The sequence below is a fragment of the Chelmon rostratus genome, chromosome 11 (genome assembly GCF_017976325.1).
Source record: "Chelmon rostratus isolate fCheRos1 chromosome 11, fCheRos1.pri, whole genome shotgun sequence".
In the NCBI taxonomy this organism is placed as follows: Eukaryota; Metazoa; Chordata; class Actinopteri; order Chaetodontiformes; family Chaetodontidae; genus Chelmon; species Chelmon rostratus.
Window position 1 is genome coordinate 14,679,914 of NC_055668.1, and position 16,376 is coordinate 14,696,289.

General features: G+C 41.6%; 1 protein-coding gene across 1 annotated transcript in view; it reads left to right on the forward strand.

Moving 5' to 3' along the window:
• The window catches only part of spock2 (SPARC (osteonectin), cwcv and kazal like domains proteoglycan 2), a 28,373-nt gene that overhangs the window by 4,528 nt on the left and 7,469 nt on the right, over positions 1-16,376 (forward strand). The window contains exons 2-3 of the mRNA XM_041947912.1: positions 8,722-8,730; positions 9,260-9,305. Coding sequence (XP_041803846.1) covers positions 8,722-8,730; positions 9,260-9,305 — 55 coding nt within the window. The remainder of the gene's footprint in view (positions 1-8,721; positions 8,731-9,259; positions 9,306-16,376) is intronic.

A 16,376-nucleotide genomic window follows, 5' to 3' on the forward strand; every position in this document is an offset into this window, starting at 1 on the left:
AGAGATGGTCTGCTTGTTCAGGGTTTGGACGGACTACTGGTGCGCTGTGGGGTGCCTTGGCTGGCTACCAGAGGCCTAGGTGGGTTGTAATTGAGTAGGCTAGAGGAAAAAAAAGAGAAAAGAAACAGCCTTTCATCATGCCCTGCTTGCACGGCTACAGCTGCTTCCCACTGCAGTACAATAGCCACAGCTGAAGGGCACAGGTGCCGCAGAGAGAGAGACAGAAAGGACTTATTAAGTAGTGAAGAAAGGTGATAAATATCCAATTTCTTAGCAGATGCAATTGTATACAAAATCGAATAAGTGCGTCTTCATCCAGAACTCCTTATTCAGTTGAGACTAATAGCTGCAGAAAAGGACACAGGCCTTTTAAAGCATCCTTTTGCACAACATTCCTCCTTAAAGACGCTAAAAATCCCTGCATGCCAGCAGTTGCATTTCGCATGCATGACTTCTTGGAGCGACCTGCTTCTGTGTTGGTTACACATGGGAGTTGTATGCGAAATAGGTTGTTTGCTGCATAGAACAACTGACATCCAGGATTCTGCCTGTAACAAGCTCTTTGTGGGTTACTGCCAATGTCCTCCTGTAGTTAGAAAACCTGTAAAACAGCCCAGTTATAAGCAACAGTGTGATGGTAGTTTGTATGCATTCAGATGACACAACAAGACAGTTTGAAATTCAAGAGTTGTATTTGTTTCATGATTAGCTCTCATTTGAAAATGCATTATGCCTCTTAAACTATTATGAGTCTATGCGTAGCTTTCGAGATTCTGTAAGGCAAGCTCAATAAATCACCCTTTTCTTTCTTTTAAAACTAACAATAACTCTAAGTGGCAGCGGCTGTCCATACAGTAAATGCCACCCAAGTATTATTACCTTTGGGCTTGAGCCAGACTGAGTCACAGCTCCAGCAGTAAGCTCCAGCTCCTGTAGGTGCAGCAACAACAGAGTTTGAAAGTTAGATGTGGTTGTTAATAGTGTAAAACTGGATGTTTTAGTGCCTGAGAGCACCTGGGAGCTTGTTGAGAAAGTGTTTGGGGTAATTAACTCAGAAAAACACATGCACACACATACAGATACATGCACACCTAGAAACTTTGGAGGATTCTTTTTTTTATTGAAAGGAGCTGGCAGGTGAGAGGGTCACATGGTGCAAAACTGGTCAGTGAGAGCAATACTCTTGCTTTAATTGCGGTTCCTTTTCTTACGTATTCCAAAAACAAAAACACAAGAGCAACGGATTCGTCTGGTCGACCATAAAGCTGCAACCGTTAGCATGTCAGGCTAGCTATCTTACACACTGTAATCTAACCTGCTGCTCCTTCTGAGGCCACCGGCATTTTATAAAGCATCATTTTATGTAGCTACTGGTTATATTTTGTACATCCACTATGCAGTATTTCCCACTGTGAAAGCTGGTCCTGCATGCTGCTATATCAGAGTATCAGCTAATGTTAGCTTTATTGGATTTGGGGAAGTTTACACTCCACAAACCCCATAAGCTTGTTATAAATATACATAAATCTCTGTGTTGTTTGCGCAAGTATGTAGTCCTAAGCTAAGCACCTAAACTCAGTAATGCTAGAATGAAACATAGGACTAAGTAGCTCTACAATACCTGAAGAGTAGTGTGTCTTAATCTAAATGTCCTCTACATGTATTGCGCTGACGTTTTGCCTGGGACACGCAGCCTGACTCATTCTATTAGCGTAATATCACGTCATTAGGTGTCTTTACAATCTTAACCGATGAGCTAACTACAGCTGATCTGCCGGCTAGAGATGAGCAGCTTGCTTTTGTCTGCACTGTCTGGCCCCAATGTTTCAAAAATCACGATGCATTTCAACCGTGAATCGTTGTCACTGTAACAGTTGCAGGTGCCAGAATAGAAAGTATGACAGGTAGCTAGACAGGTATAGCAACACTAGCCTAAAGGGGGATATTGTCATTGTACGTCAAGTTGAGAAAATCAGAAAAGTTTGTGATTTAAAGAAAATAATATTGACTTTTAGAGTGTTCAAAATAAAACAAATGATACAGTAATAATGTATTTCTAAGGAGCAGCATTAGATATACTGTAAGTAAGCTTGATGCTGGCACCAGAAATGACAGCCAGTCCGCCTTTTCCACAACACGAGTCACATTTCAGTCCGCTGTTGCTGCTGATCCGGTTGTGACTGTCTTATTCGATTACATTGTTTTAGACTCCCCTGTCTCAAATCATTGTCTGATCCTTATCCTTTTTGTAGCGCCTACCAAGGCAATTTCATTGATTTTCCATTGTTGTACGTGTCTGTTTTTCAGTTGAGCTCGGTGTTTTTCAGTGAAGTGTGAAGGTTCTCGCTGTTTGCACCAGATTCTCTTGTGAGTTGCAGACTGTTTTCATATTCCCCGCAGGGCTCTGAAAGGCACAAGGTCTGATTTTATTTATAGATAGCGAGTACAGAGCTGGCGTGAGTGCGCAGAGACTTTGTGGACTAAGTGTGATTTTTATAGCTGTATCTGTGTGTGTGTGTGTGTGTGTGTGTGTGTGCATGCGCATGCTGTGCATATTGCAAAAGGACGAGAACAAAAAAAGTTTTAGGACTTGTCACACATCAAAATTTCTGTCAAATTCACTGAAACTAGTCCCTTTTTGTACTGTACCTTTGAATATGTATACTGTGAAATGGAAAAATGAATTCACCATTTACATAATGGAGTCCAATTTTCAGCCAGGTTTTGTATTCAACCTTGCTGTTACAGTATTTCTGACGTCACTCGTCTCTATTCGAGTGTGAAGAGTGACATTAGAGCCTTTCTTGAACGAGGCGGGGAATTATTATGTACAATGCACAATAGCTATAGCGCCACACCACTTATTTCAGACATAAATGAATACCTTTCGTCCACCACCCTCTGCATGAAAGAAATTGCTCATGTATGAACCAGCAAGCAGAAGTGCATTGCAGACAATGTGTGCGTTCATCTGTCAAGAAACTTTATGCTTAAAGATAGAAATCTATCTGCAAACTGAAGCATGAGAAACATGTAAATTATTCATTCTAGTTTAGGCTTTCAGGAGGGCCAGCGCTCTCAGTTGTAATTACTTTTTTCGTGCAGCCTGGTGCATCTATTGTGTCACACACACAATCCGCATTTGGATGTGCTTGGCTTCCGTTTCACATCTGATTTCAGTTACGTGTACATGCGAATCTGTGCACATCTGAATTTTGCAAATGCCATTAGTTTCTACACCCCCTGTTGAAATGCTCCCACGGCAGACAGTGAAGAAACATGCAGGAAAACCAGCCAGTGTTGCAGAGACTCAGTCTCTCCTGCATTTAGTGCCACAGTTATTCTCTATCTACTGTTTTCTATTTGTGCCTTCTGGCTTGTCTCCCTGTTGTGAAATACCTGCAGTACCAAATGGATATACAAGAAATTTCTGCAATTTTAATTTTTAGTTTTACAAGAATAAACATGCAAGCAATGCAGTATGAAGCGTAGAGAAACACAAATTACAGTAGCAGTGCAACTGCGCGAGTGAAGTGTTTTAAAAGGCTTAAAGTTATGAGAGATTTTAATTTACTTATGTCATTTGTCAGGAGCATGGTATTTACAGCCAGCTCTGTTTCAACAGAGGGTTTATTAGATACAGGAACTCTCTGTAATAATGACACCAAGCTCACAGTCACTAGATCCTCAGCAGGGCAGATGTCTGACAATTCCAAAGCTTATAATGACATCAAATAGAGCACACCTGCGTTTTCACATGCAAGTTCACATGGGAAATGCAGTTTACAATTTTCGTCCCCCAAGACGAAATACATCAGAGGTGCCGCAGACACAACAATATGAAATGTGGAAATATATATCAAAGATTCATCCACCAAATTCCTTAGCATAATGGTTATATCAAAGGTTTGAACCCATAGAGTGGAAAGAATCCATGTGTGTATCCATGGATGTAGGTTTGGTTTCTTGACAGACACAATTATACATACATACATACATGCATACATACATACATGCACATGATGGATGAAATTATAGAAATTGAAATATATGTTTATTTCCCTAATAATTATACTATAACAAAAATCATGCAGGCAATATGATCTTTTCTATGATGTTTAATTCTAATATTAACTGTACCTTCATTGGTGAGACAACCTGCACAGGACCCGAGAGAAAGCAACTTGCCACTTGCTGCTGCTGCTCTGGAACATAATTTAGTTTTTAGAAATAACTGTTTTCACCTCCGATTTATCTCCTAGTAGGAACTTCGGCTCTATATCATTGCTTCATCTCCACCCTTATTTTGTCCATCCGTCTGTTTCCCGAATGCATTAACACCCGCTTCACCTTTTACTTACCCAGTCCGCCCAGCTCTCTTGAATAAGCCCTGCTCTTGACTCCATCCCGTAAGGGAGGCAGACCAGACACTCAGCGTTTGATGCTCTGCCTCAGCTCACAGCTCTGTGTGTATGCAGTAATACAGGGATCAGCGGGCCCGCCTCATGTGCCCTGCAGCCCAGCATGCATGAAGATAAGTGGAGAACATATAGGATGTGAATATTGTTGAGGGGGTTTTGTTTCATCTCAGGCGTGCCTCATGCGATCTATAAACCAAAGCAGAGAGACTGTGAACGGCAACTGAGTGTTTATGTGAATCTCTAGGTGGGAGGAAGTGACACGGTTCTGTATGTAGCATTGCTGCTGAAGACAACCTCAGGGCGATGTAATTTTTTATTTCACAGCTTTATTTCATCAGATATGGGGTTTTATTTTGCACTGCACCAATATCCAGCAGAGATTATTTCAGGAGTGCGCTTCCAAAAGATTGTCACTGTTGTAAAATGAAACATCAGTACATGCATTTGTGTTGCAACGATGCACTATTTTTTTAAAAAGACATGTTTATTGCACTTTTTATGCCCATGCACCAACAACAGCCGTGACTGGAGGCATCATGTCTTCAGGTAGTCCAACTGTTCCAGTCTCATGAACACGATATCTCAGGAACACCATGAGGGAATTTCTTCAAACTTGGCACGAACGTCGACTTGGATTTAAGTATGAGATTTCGGTAAACAAATGTCAAAGGTCACTGTGACCTCACAAAACACATTTTTCGCAGCAGCTCAAGAGTTCACATGCTTATTTTGACAAAATTTCACACTAATGACTCACAGGATAAAATGAAGGGATGATGTTTTATATCCAAAAGGTCAAAGGCCAGCTTCACTGTGACATCATAATGTTCTGCAGAAACACACGGTTACACAACCCTGTGACTCAGGAACGGAAGGGGAGACCATGTGACCATATTTCACATTTGGTCAAATCCTGAATTGGTGACACTGATCTTGGGCGTCCACCTTGAAACTGTGCTGATTGTACAGATCTTCTGTGCTGACGGGTGAAGATGTGACTGAAGCCTCTTGTTTTACAATTTGTAGCTTCTTTGCAACAGCATCCATATTTGAAGGACTGTAGTCCACTGTTGCACCATGTGATGAAGCTCTCGATCAGTCCTCTATACTGTTCACTACATATATAACATGAGTCTGGAGAGACATGGATGTAAAGTGCAATTTGACTGGTTGGCAGAGGCAAAGAACTGAGAAGCAGTAATTCTAGCTGAATACTGAACCCACTGCAGGTCTCTTTTGTTCAGTTTTAATCTGATATCAGAATGTTTTCCTGCTTGCTGATCAGCTAAATGATGCTTTCCTTCTCAGAGAGAAATGCTCATTGAACATGGCCAGCCTTTCCCTCATCTCTCTGTAACTATGAAGGGGTTCTTGTATTTGATGGAGGACCTTTCGCTGTCAGCAGACAGAAAAGGGAAGGACTTCGGCAGCAGAAGTCGTGGGCATGCAGCCCGGCACTTGATGACGTCTGAGGGAGATTACAGGACCTTCATTTTAGAGTGGCACTCAGTCTCATTCTGCAAAGTAGGTGACTGTCTGATCAAACCCTCGCTGGCCAGCACATCTCCTTAGTTAGGTGAACCACTCAGATGTTAAAGAAATGCATTTCTGAGACTCCTCATGAAAAAAAGTCAGCATCAGACAGTTCAGCAATAATTATGACTGTTTGGAGCAAAAGAGGAAGAAGTGTGACGGTCAAGAAAACGTCAGCATTTAACATGAAATCACAATTAGTTTCCTGTTTACTACCATCAGTCAACTTTGGTTTATTTTAACCATGACCAGGATTGTCCTGTAACCTTAACCAAGTGGTTGTTATAATAACCGTGATGACGAGGGTCGCCTAACCTGAACAAAACACTCATTTAACCCAGACCTCAGTGTCTTCCCAACCAGTTGTTATTTTAACCCAAACCCTGACCTTTCCCTCCCTCTAACTAACTGATTTCTGGTCTGGAAACTACACACTCCGCTGCCTTGCTTTGATCACATCTGAACCACTATTTTATTTATCATCCAGAAACAGGAACAGAAAAGGTTGGACCTGGCTTACATTCACAGACTAAGATGTCCCTGGATGCTTGTATGTACTTTGCAGCAGCTCTGAGGCTTTTTCACCTCACCCATGAAAAGGGTCCTGGCCACAGATACGCTGTCATACATGAAAACAGGCACTGAGGTCTGTGTGGGCTGAAATTGGTTATTGCGTGAATTTTATGACCCCTAGTGCTTTTTTGATACGGCGTGCTGCTCTGCGTGGGTTTGATGTGTCCACTGAAGGCGGATATTAGCATTAATTGTGAGGAAAGGTCAAGTTCGTGCGGCGGACGAGCCCGCACAGATCTCCACATGAGAGTGTTATTGCTGTGTCCTTTGTTACTGACGAGGCAGTGGCGCTGTCACTGTGAAAAAAAAAAAACCCTCAGGATAACCACAGTGAACACAGACTGCATCTGACAGCTGACATTTACCTAGAAACACTGTCAGTCACACACACGACCTGTCAGATAGACACGCTTACACCCATCAACCAGTTTCCTGCTCGCTCTTCTTCTTCAATCCAGCCAACAGCCCTCGATATCTGCCTTTTACACGCCGTTTCTCACTGACACTGCGCGGTTCCTCATGAGCTGAGCCCAATTTTACAGTGGACAGGCTCGTCGGGTCGCGATCGCACCCCCACAGATTTGAGGGACTGTGATCTGTCAATCAGTATTGTGGAGCTCGGCAGCAGGGTGAACAGTCTGCCATGTTTGATGCGGAGGGTGAGCTTCCCCGCTCTGTTTAACAAGAGGAGATCTTTCTGATGTTATCAGGTAGATCACAGAGCTCCTGGATACAGCTGAGTGTTTTCACCTCTCAGCTTGACTCCTCTAATCACTTCTGTGTAAAAAAAACCAAAAAAAATTCTTCAGAATTTCAGCCTGTGAGTCATATTTTCCCAGTGATATAACTCCTCTGCTGTGTGCCAAACTTGTCACCGCGCTCTTGCGTCTCATGCTCACTTTCATTGTACACTCAGGAGAATTTATCCCCCCCTCCCCGAATACATTTTCTGCAGCCTCTCTTTTATGAAATCATTGATTTCCAGTCCTGTCAGAGCAGCAGGACGCTTTTCCTCACCGGCCCTGGCAGAAACACAAATACAGAAAGGCTGCTCAATAATGCACGAGCTGAGGCATCAATAAAGCAGACATGAGAGGTGTCAGATTAATGGCCGGGTCGTAAACTCTTTGAGGTCTTACCCTGCTAATGCGTGACTCCATCAGGCCCAGCGCGGTTAAACAGCCAGCAATCATTCATGAAGCTCAACTGGAGTGTTGAGTTCGACTCCAGCCGGTTTGCTGGTAGCGATTTTTTTTCCCATCGTTGAACAGGGGCAAATGAGCTCGGCGCTGCAGCGACTGGAGGATGAGCGGAGCAGCAGAAGCTCAGCGTGGTCGATCTCGGCGCTCGAGTGTGGTCCTTGCCAGCGATGAAAATATTTACCTCTGAGAAATAAAACTGTGAGGGTCAAAGAAGAAGGTCCCAGCTTTCATGAGGGCTGCTTATTTCATGCGTTGTGTCAAGATTTATCACCTTACGGGGAGCTGTTTGGCACACGCTCCCAGCACTGTAAATGTTTACGGTGATGAGTAAGTCAACGCAAAGGAAGAAGGGGGGCCGATTGTAAATATCTTGAATTTACTTGTGTTTATTATTTCATACACAGCGATATGGTGAAAAAAGCTGTATGTTTGCACTGTCTCTCATGCGATTCCTGTATATTTAAAGGAAATACAAGCATAAATGTGTCTAATTTAACTCCCAGTTACACTGTTGTGAATTTTGGGATTTATTAAGACAATAGTCAGAAAGTGTATGATTTTTCTTCACTTTTTCTGTGTTTATTTAATATTAAAGGCCCTGACAACATATAATCTTAATCAGCTTCTCACTGTTAGCAATGGATTCCGACAAGAACATGTTTTTTTCTGATTAAGTTGAAACAGATTTGGTTATTTCACTTCTGTGCTGTTTCCCGTTGAGTTTCGGCCACTGTCGGTGAAATCTGACCCACAGAATCCCGATGAAGCAGCTAATCTGAGTTACTGCATGTTAAGATCTTAATAAGGGTGTTTTTTTGTTTTTTTTTCTTATTTTCATTTCATGAATGTTATAACAAGAGTTTTGGGGGGCTTTAAACACAACATGGGGCCTTTGCAATGTCATTGAATGTAGCTGAATACCCTGTATCTAAAATGACACTTTTCTTCACTAATATCGGCTCTTTTCTCTCCTTTTGCTGTCATTTCACCAGGAGGTAGAGGTCAGTTCTCTCCAGCTTTTCTACATCGCTCCTCCGGCTGCCTTTGTACCAAGTCTTTTTCATTCATGACTCATTCTTTTGTCTTTTTGTGTCTCTTCATCACTGCTTCTCCATCCATCTTCTCTGTGTTTTTGTTCAAATCTCCTTCAACTTGGCCATTTTAATTAGAACGATTAATGTTCCAATTAAGTGGGGAAAAAAGGCGGTACACTTAAAAGGCAGCTCACCCCCGAAGCCATATGTCTCATATACAGTACAGGCATGTAGATTTCCATACAGACGCGCAGGCACAGTGCACGCCCATCTGTCTCTGTTTTAACTCACTTGTCTAATTATCATGTTGCAAGACTAATGTACACATTATAATCAGTGTGCAATGATAACGTAAACGACTTCACCATGACAGAGATTTAATGTTAATGTTCTGCTATCAACACAACACTGTGCACTCAGGCCTGCAGCGTGAATTACGTGGCTCCTCAAACTCTGCAGCTGCTGAAAAATGATTGTTTTCTTCATGTTTCTGCAGGATGATTATGTTCGTACCTGGGATGAAAACCAAGGTTCAAATGACAGTAAGTGTCACACACCGTCTCATCTCTTTCACACCGTGTGCTCCCCAAATACCATTTAGCATAAACATTAACATTTTTGCCAGTTAGGCTCATATGTATGGGATTATACTGGTGCATTCATCCTGAGTGTGCAACAAGACATTTTGAGCAACCACATGAATGATATTTTGAAAAATCAATTCTTATCATGCACAGAATACCTCAATTTAAGCAAAGAAAAAACTCTTTTGTACTTAATATAGTTTTATTAACCCTTTTTAAAATTTTACTGAGCAAAAAACTGATTTTTGTTCCTCAGATTATATTATTCTTTCTGCATTCTGTCAACAAAATATATCATATTGGCCCAAGTGTAAGATGATCTGATTAGAAGATGATGATTATAAGAAAAATGTTTGTTTTTCTTAGTCCATAGTATCTTAAGTGTCCTTGAAATACTGTTAGTCTAAGGATAAGAAAGACTTTGGTGCTGTTTCTCTCTTCAAGGTGAAAGGTGCAACACTTACGCATTAAAGGATCATGTAAATCCACAGTTGTGCAGCTTGTTGGAGTACGTTTTAAGTGCAGTTGCTTCTTCATTCTGTTTACATCAGTCACCGACTCACACACTCTCCTGTCGGGCATTTTTCAGACTCTCTTTATGAGCGCTCCTTTATGAAATTCTGTTATATGTGTGATTCTTGGCTGCTTGACAGATGATGATTCCAAGGCCGGCCAGTTCCTGCATTAAAGACTCTTTCAACTCACTCATCACGAATGTACTTCTTCTGTGGCAGCAAAATTTGTGAAACAGACATTAAAAGGCTACAAACAGCCTTAATGCTCACTCTGTCACACAGGGAGCGGCACTCACTCCATTCACAGAGTACATTTGCTGTTGTTAATGCATAAATGTTGGCAAAACAATCTGTTATCCTGCAAAATACGTTTTAGGTACCTTAAAGATTCAGATGTTTAACAAAACCTGAAGTATATCCAGATAGCTCAGTCCAAGAACTAAATAAAACCATATTAAATCTTTTTCTGTGCACGAAACGTCTCATCGCATGCTCAGGATTGAGGCACAAACATATTTCATACATGCACAACTAATTTCATACAGGCCAAATCATTTATAAGACAATTGCATTGGTGAAAGTGTCTGGGATGCATGCTAATGTCATGAACAAAGCCCTGCGATGTATTGAAACTGAATTATCATTAGCCTGTGTCGTAGCATGGAGATTTAATCTGTGGCCTGTTTTTGAACCGTGATGCTTCCCGGACCGCCTGTGGTTCATCGTATTAGACAGCGTCGTGTATGTTCTGTGTTTGTATTCTGGGGTCAGCCGCTCGCTGTCCACACTTGTAGTGGCTCCTCAGCGAAAAGGTTGAAAGATGTTAGCGCTCCGTTTTATCTGCTTGAGTAGATCTGATGTGTCTCCCCCAGGAGACACTAAACATTGGCGAGACTTCAACCCATCACCACTTCGTTGTGCTCGCCTCCTCTTTCTCTGCCGCACTCGGGCAGGAGACTGTCTGAGGTCTCCTCCTCCTCGACTCCTGCTGCGACTCCCTCCATAGCTGAGCCCCTGCAAGATGAAGTCATGACAGAGTCGTGCCCTCAACCATTGTCTCTTGATTTGCAGCTCAAATGAAGCTGGCTGAATGGCAGAGTCCATTAGCGCAATTTCCAAGGGCTTAATGAAGGACTAATTATGGTTTCCAATGAAAGGCCGGAGAGAGAAATAAAAGCATGAGAAGAGAGTGAGACAGGGGTGGGAGCTAATATGCCTTGATTTAGTGTAAAGCGGCTGACACCGACATCATTCCTGCCAACTCTCAGGCAGTGCGGTGATGAGGAAATTGTGGACTCGAGGGAGGAAGCAAGTCGAGTTGTCTTGGAGACTGTGATAGGATAAAAATGAACAAGGGACAAGTGAAAGTGTGTCTTTGTGTATCTGTAAAGCTGTTTGTCCACTTGGAAGAATACAAAGAGGAGGTCATTATGACCTGCAAAATCACATGCACAAAGAAGAGGATGCGCTGACACTGCAGCGAGCTGTGTGATGCTTTAATGTGTCACATGTTGATCTATCTGAAGGGCTTCATTCATATTTTCACATTTAAAATGAGCCAGTCTTTCATGAATAAATACATACTAAAACTGCTATTTTTATTTACTGAGAGACTGACAACACATTTAAATTCCATTTAAAACACTTTATTTGAAGTCATCTGAAAACCTTTTACCTCTAAAATGTCAAATCAGAGAACTAAGAGAATTTGCCATTCTTTAAACATTCAATACATTAGTGATCGTAAGCAGTAAGTGTGTTTTTTTAGCATTAAATCAAACAGATGGTTGATAAACTAAAGGAAAACACAAAAAGTGTGTTAATAAGCTACCAGGAGCCTCCAGTATGCCAGCTTCAATGCTCTGTGGCATAGATTCTACAAATCAACTCAAGGCTTAAACACCATTCTTCCAAAAGACGTTCCCTCCTTCGGTGTTTTGCCAATGGTGGTGGAGAGTGCTGTCTAAAGCCTGACTCTGGGGCCGAATTTTTTGATTGATCGGTTGTTGTATGGCGGTCAGTTTGAGGCGGGTCACCGTGCTAGATTAATTCTCTGAACAGTCAACGATCTGGCTCGTGGACGATCAGTTGGATTTCAGTGAATTGTAGTCTGCTGTCATGCAGTTTGAGCAGTTCCACGGCCAAAATCCCTACATGGCTGCTGCTGAAAGATCCATTATTACTTATAGTAAGATCAGATAAGAAATAACTTTGTTGGTCCCACGCCGGAGAAATTGTGTTGTTACAGACAATAATAATAGCAAGAATAAAAAGGAGGTGTAGAAAAAAAGCACAAATAGACAATAAAAAGGAATACAAAATTAAATCAACTATATATGTGAGTGTGTGTACACTATACAAAAAGTGGATAAAAATACATTTTCTTTGAAAAGGATGGCTCAGTTTCTCAATGGATTTTTTTTTTTAATTGCAGACGATAGGATACGAATAATTAAATACTGTGTTTTGTACTTGCACAGTAAAAAAATATGTAACACAATAGAAATGATATAAAAGCGCAGTAAAAAAAAATATAATGTTGCACAGGATATTTGCGCTGATGTAATAGATATTAGCCAATGTTAAACATAAATAATGCAGCTGTGAGCTTGTTTTAATCTTACTAGTGTTTTACATGTTGTGGTTAAAGGTCTTGACTTTCCGCTCATAGTAGAATTGCACAGAATAATGCTGCCTTTCTTTCCTGTTGTCAGCATTGAGACTGAGGATCATTGAACATGGCGGTCCAAAAATTCAGAGATCTGTTGACTGTCAAGGCCATAGCATATGATTTAGATGTTTTCATATTCATCATTCAGTGACCCGTTGCTCTATAAGCACCTGCATTCAGTATGCAGCATGCAGATGCTTACATATAGGATATACAGGACGCTTATTGAGGCTTTTATACAGTATTAATTTGACACTGGTTTGTATCTGAAAACATCAAAACTTTGGAATAACACGTTTTAATAAGGCTCCAATGTTTAATAATAAATAACCAGCCCAGTATCTTACCAGCTACATCAACATTGGGCAATTCTGCATCTTACGATTTATCACCAGCGCCAGCATTCAGGGCTAATGCAGGAAGTCGTGTGCCCTGCACTGTGTAGTGAGAATTAAGGGTATGGAGGTTGGATGTGTGGGTGTTTTCGTGTCCTGTCTCAGATGTGCAGTTCATCTTCATCATAACCACTCAACTTTCCCTCACATTAACCAAGTGTTTTATTTGCCATAACCCTAACCATACTTTAGCGATAACTGATGTGCACAACCACAATCTTTCCCTTAACCTTGACAGTACCATTGTTGCCATTATTCAGTATTGCAGAATTTAAAAAACAATGGCACTGGATGATTAAAAATGTTATTGAACGCCCTTGTGTGGCAGTAGAGTTGTAATGTATGTTGTCTTGGTTCACAGTCAACCTAAGCAGCATAGATAAACTTCAGTGGAATCTCTATAATGTAGGTGCTCAACTGTGTGTGCTCAGCTTTTATGAAAGTTTCGCAAAGCTTTATATGCTGGCCTCAGGTTGTGAGATGAATGGTATCTCACTACTTTCATTTCACACAGCATAAAGCCCTTCATCTATTTCCCTTTCTCATTTTGACATGAGTGTGCTATCTCCCTCCATTGATCTGCCTTCCTTTATGAGTGGCCTAATGAAGCGAAGGAGCAAAAAGAGGAGATTTGTCCCTCTGAGACATCACTATATCAGTGTGATGTCTTAACTCCCGAGCTCAGATGAGCCCTCAGGCCTCATTTCTCAGCCAGGCAGCCCAGACCGCTGCATCGCCTTGCAGGGGAAGCCGGAGCTTTTGAACTGTCAACACTCCTAACACGCAGGCAGTCAACGGCAACAACAGGCCGAGGTGGGAATTTGCATTCGGGCTCCACGCTCCGCTTCAGCCAGCCGCTGTGCTGAGTGAGGGAGAGGTCAGGGTAATTTGCAGTCGATTTCTACAGTCAATTCATCAATCAGGCAACTGATTGAATCACCTCGCTCTTAAGTCAGTAAACACTGCAGGAGAACGGTTGTAATTTGGACTTGCGAGAACAAACAAGTGTATATGCGCACACAAACACCAACACTCAAGTGTTTGCGTACAGCACTCATAGAAGACCTGATCTTTTTATACATACACTTTTAAGCAACTTTTAAGGCAAATCAATGGTTTCAAATCAATGGCAGACTCTAAGGAGATAGGAAAACACGCTGAGTCCACACTCCACAAGGTCTAGAGCTTGATACCTCTTGAGGCTGCTGATTGATTGGGTAGGTCATACACACACATAGAGTATATGGTAGATTTTCATCAACGCCTTGTTGTTGGATGACTGCCCACCAGCGCAAAACTTAATTTCAGGACGATGAAGCAACCTTTTTATTTTTTATTTGGAAAAAATCCTGCCCTCTGTTAGACCTCTCCACCTCTATTAACACGTTTTTTACTCCACAATCCACCAAATCAGACTCTTCCTCTACCGGGGAGTCTGCCCAGCTCCTTGTACAAGCTGTACACATCTTGAGTCTGGACCACTACAACTCTCAACCTCCAAAAACAGCCGCTACAATCCTCCGAGGACTCCTGCTGCCCTCCTCACCTTCACACTCCACAAATCTGTCCAGCGTCACCTCTTCTCGCCCTCCCTCCCTGGCCCACCTGGGGCTGCTTCTATCGAATTCAAAGCCCCACAAACAAGACTGTGAGGGGATCAGCATGTTTCTCCATCTCCCCCTATTTAAAACTAATCTTTTTAAGACATGCCTCACATCATCCTCATGCGACTGAATCTGTTTCAGCCAATCTGATTCTCTACGCTCCAAAATAAATCCTTCACATTTTATCTGGTTGCAGCTTGAATTTGAATTTGAGTTATTTCCATATATATATATATATATAAAATTCACTTACACAAACGTTCTGTAGTTGCAGGAATATTTTCAGGAGATTTAAAGATGCACCAATAATTGTTTGATTAGATTATTTTTAATATTTTTTTTATTACTTTATTTTAGTATCAGTGCTAAATATAAAGCATCTGTGATTAGCTTAGCTTAGCTTAGCATAAAGACTGGAAACAGCTAGGCTCTGTTTTGTTTAGAAAATCCACCTACCAGCACTTTTGAATTTTACTAATGAACAATTGCTTAATTTGTACAATAACAAAAAACTAATGGCTCTAGCTTCATATCGAGGTGTAGAGGAGCTGAGCAGCTCTTTCAGTGGCTGACTGAGGAACCCTCAGTGCAGGAAGGAGCGCTACCGCAGGTCCTTTATTCCCACCGCTGTCAGACTGTACAACTCGACTGTTTAGTTATTATGTGCAATAACCTCTGTTCCTCTCTCATTACAAACATCCAAATCCACTGCTACTCCAATTTCCCTACTGCTGAGCAAAAGACACTTTCTATTTTTTTTCTAATTTTTTTTAATTTACTGTACATTGGATACCTTATTTTTTTAAGTGTGTTCTGAAGAGCTTCTGCAGGAGTACATTTGATATTAATAACGTTTTATCTAATCTAATTATTTTCTGATCTAACCAAGTAAATTTGGAACCATTCCTTTAACACGGGATCAATTGGTTATGTGTAAACTAAACCAGGTGTTTCTCTCAGGACTTGGTGAAGACTAAAAGAGAGCATGAAGGAGCATGAATGTTGGATTGTAAACCACTGTCACCATTACAGGTGACAATTTGTCTGTGTTGTGTTTTCAGTTTGTTGCCTGCAAGGAACCAAGAAAATCAAGAAATGCATGTTTAAGTGTAGACCGTTATTCCCTTTTTCTTGGCTTGCTTGGTTATGTTTTGTCACTGTAGGAGTTCAAACTTGTTTTAGCCCTAACTGGACTCACAATCATAGACGTGCCAGAGACATGTCTGGCGTCACTGCTACCTAGAAAACAAAGTAGCACTGATGATGTTAGAGACTCAATGTGTAAATAGTGGATAAGAGGGTTGATGATGAGGCTGTGGCCTGAGCTCTGCTTCTGTTATCCTCAATCTAAAGGGATAAACCTCATGCAAATCTGGATTGGATTAGACTGAAGCACAAGGAGCCTAATTAGGAGAGGTTTACTGCTGCAGGCATTAGTTTGATACCGAAGGAGACTTCCGAAAAGTAAAAATGGAAGTAGGTGGGTGCGTCAGGGTTTGAGCAGAGAAAGAGTGGATGTGACGAGGAAAACAATGCACACGCAGGCAGAGCAAGAAGGAGAATTTGCAGTGAAGATGTCTGATATGAGGAGAAGACAAAGGAATGTAGAAAAGTTGGAAGAAAGCAAGATTGATAGATGTGATTGCACAACGGGGGTTTCAGAAACAGAGAGGGAGAGAGTTCTCAGAAACACCAGATTGAGCTGCAAATCACAGTCAACCCAGAAATGATTCCCGGACCACGGAGAGCCTGTTGCTATGGAAACGTCATCATCGCAGGCACTGCTTTAATCCGTGGAAGCCTGTTAAGTTAACATGAGGCTCAGGCAGCCACCTTATGCTTCT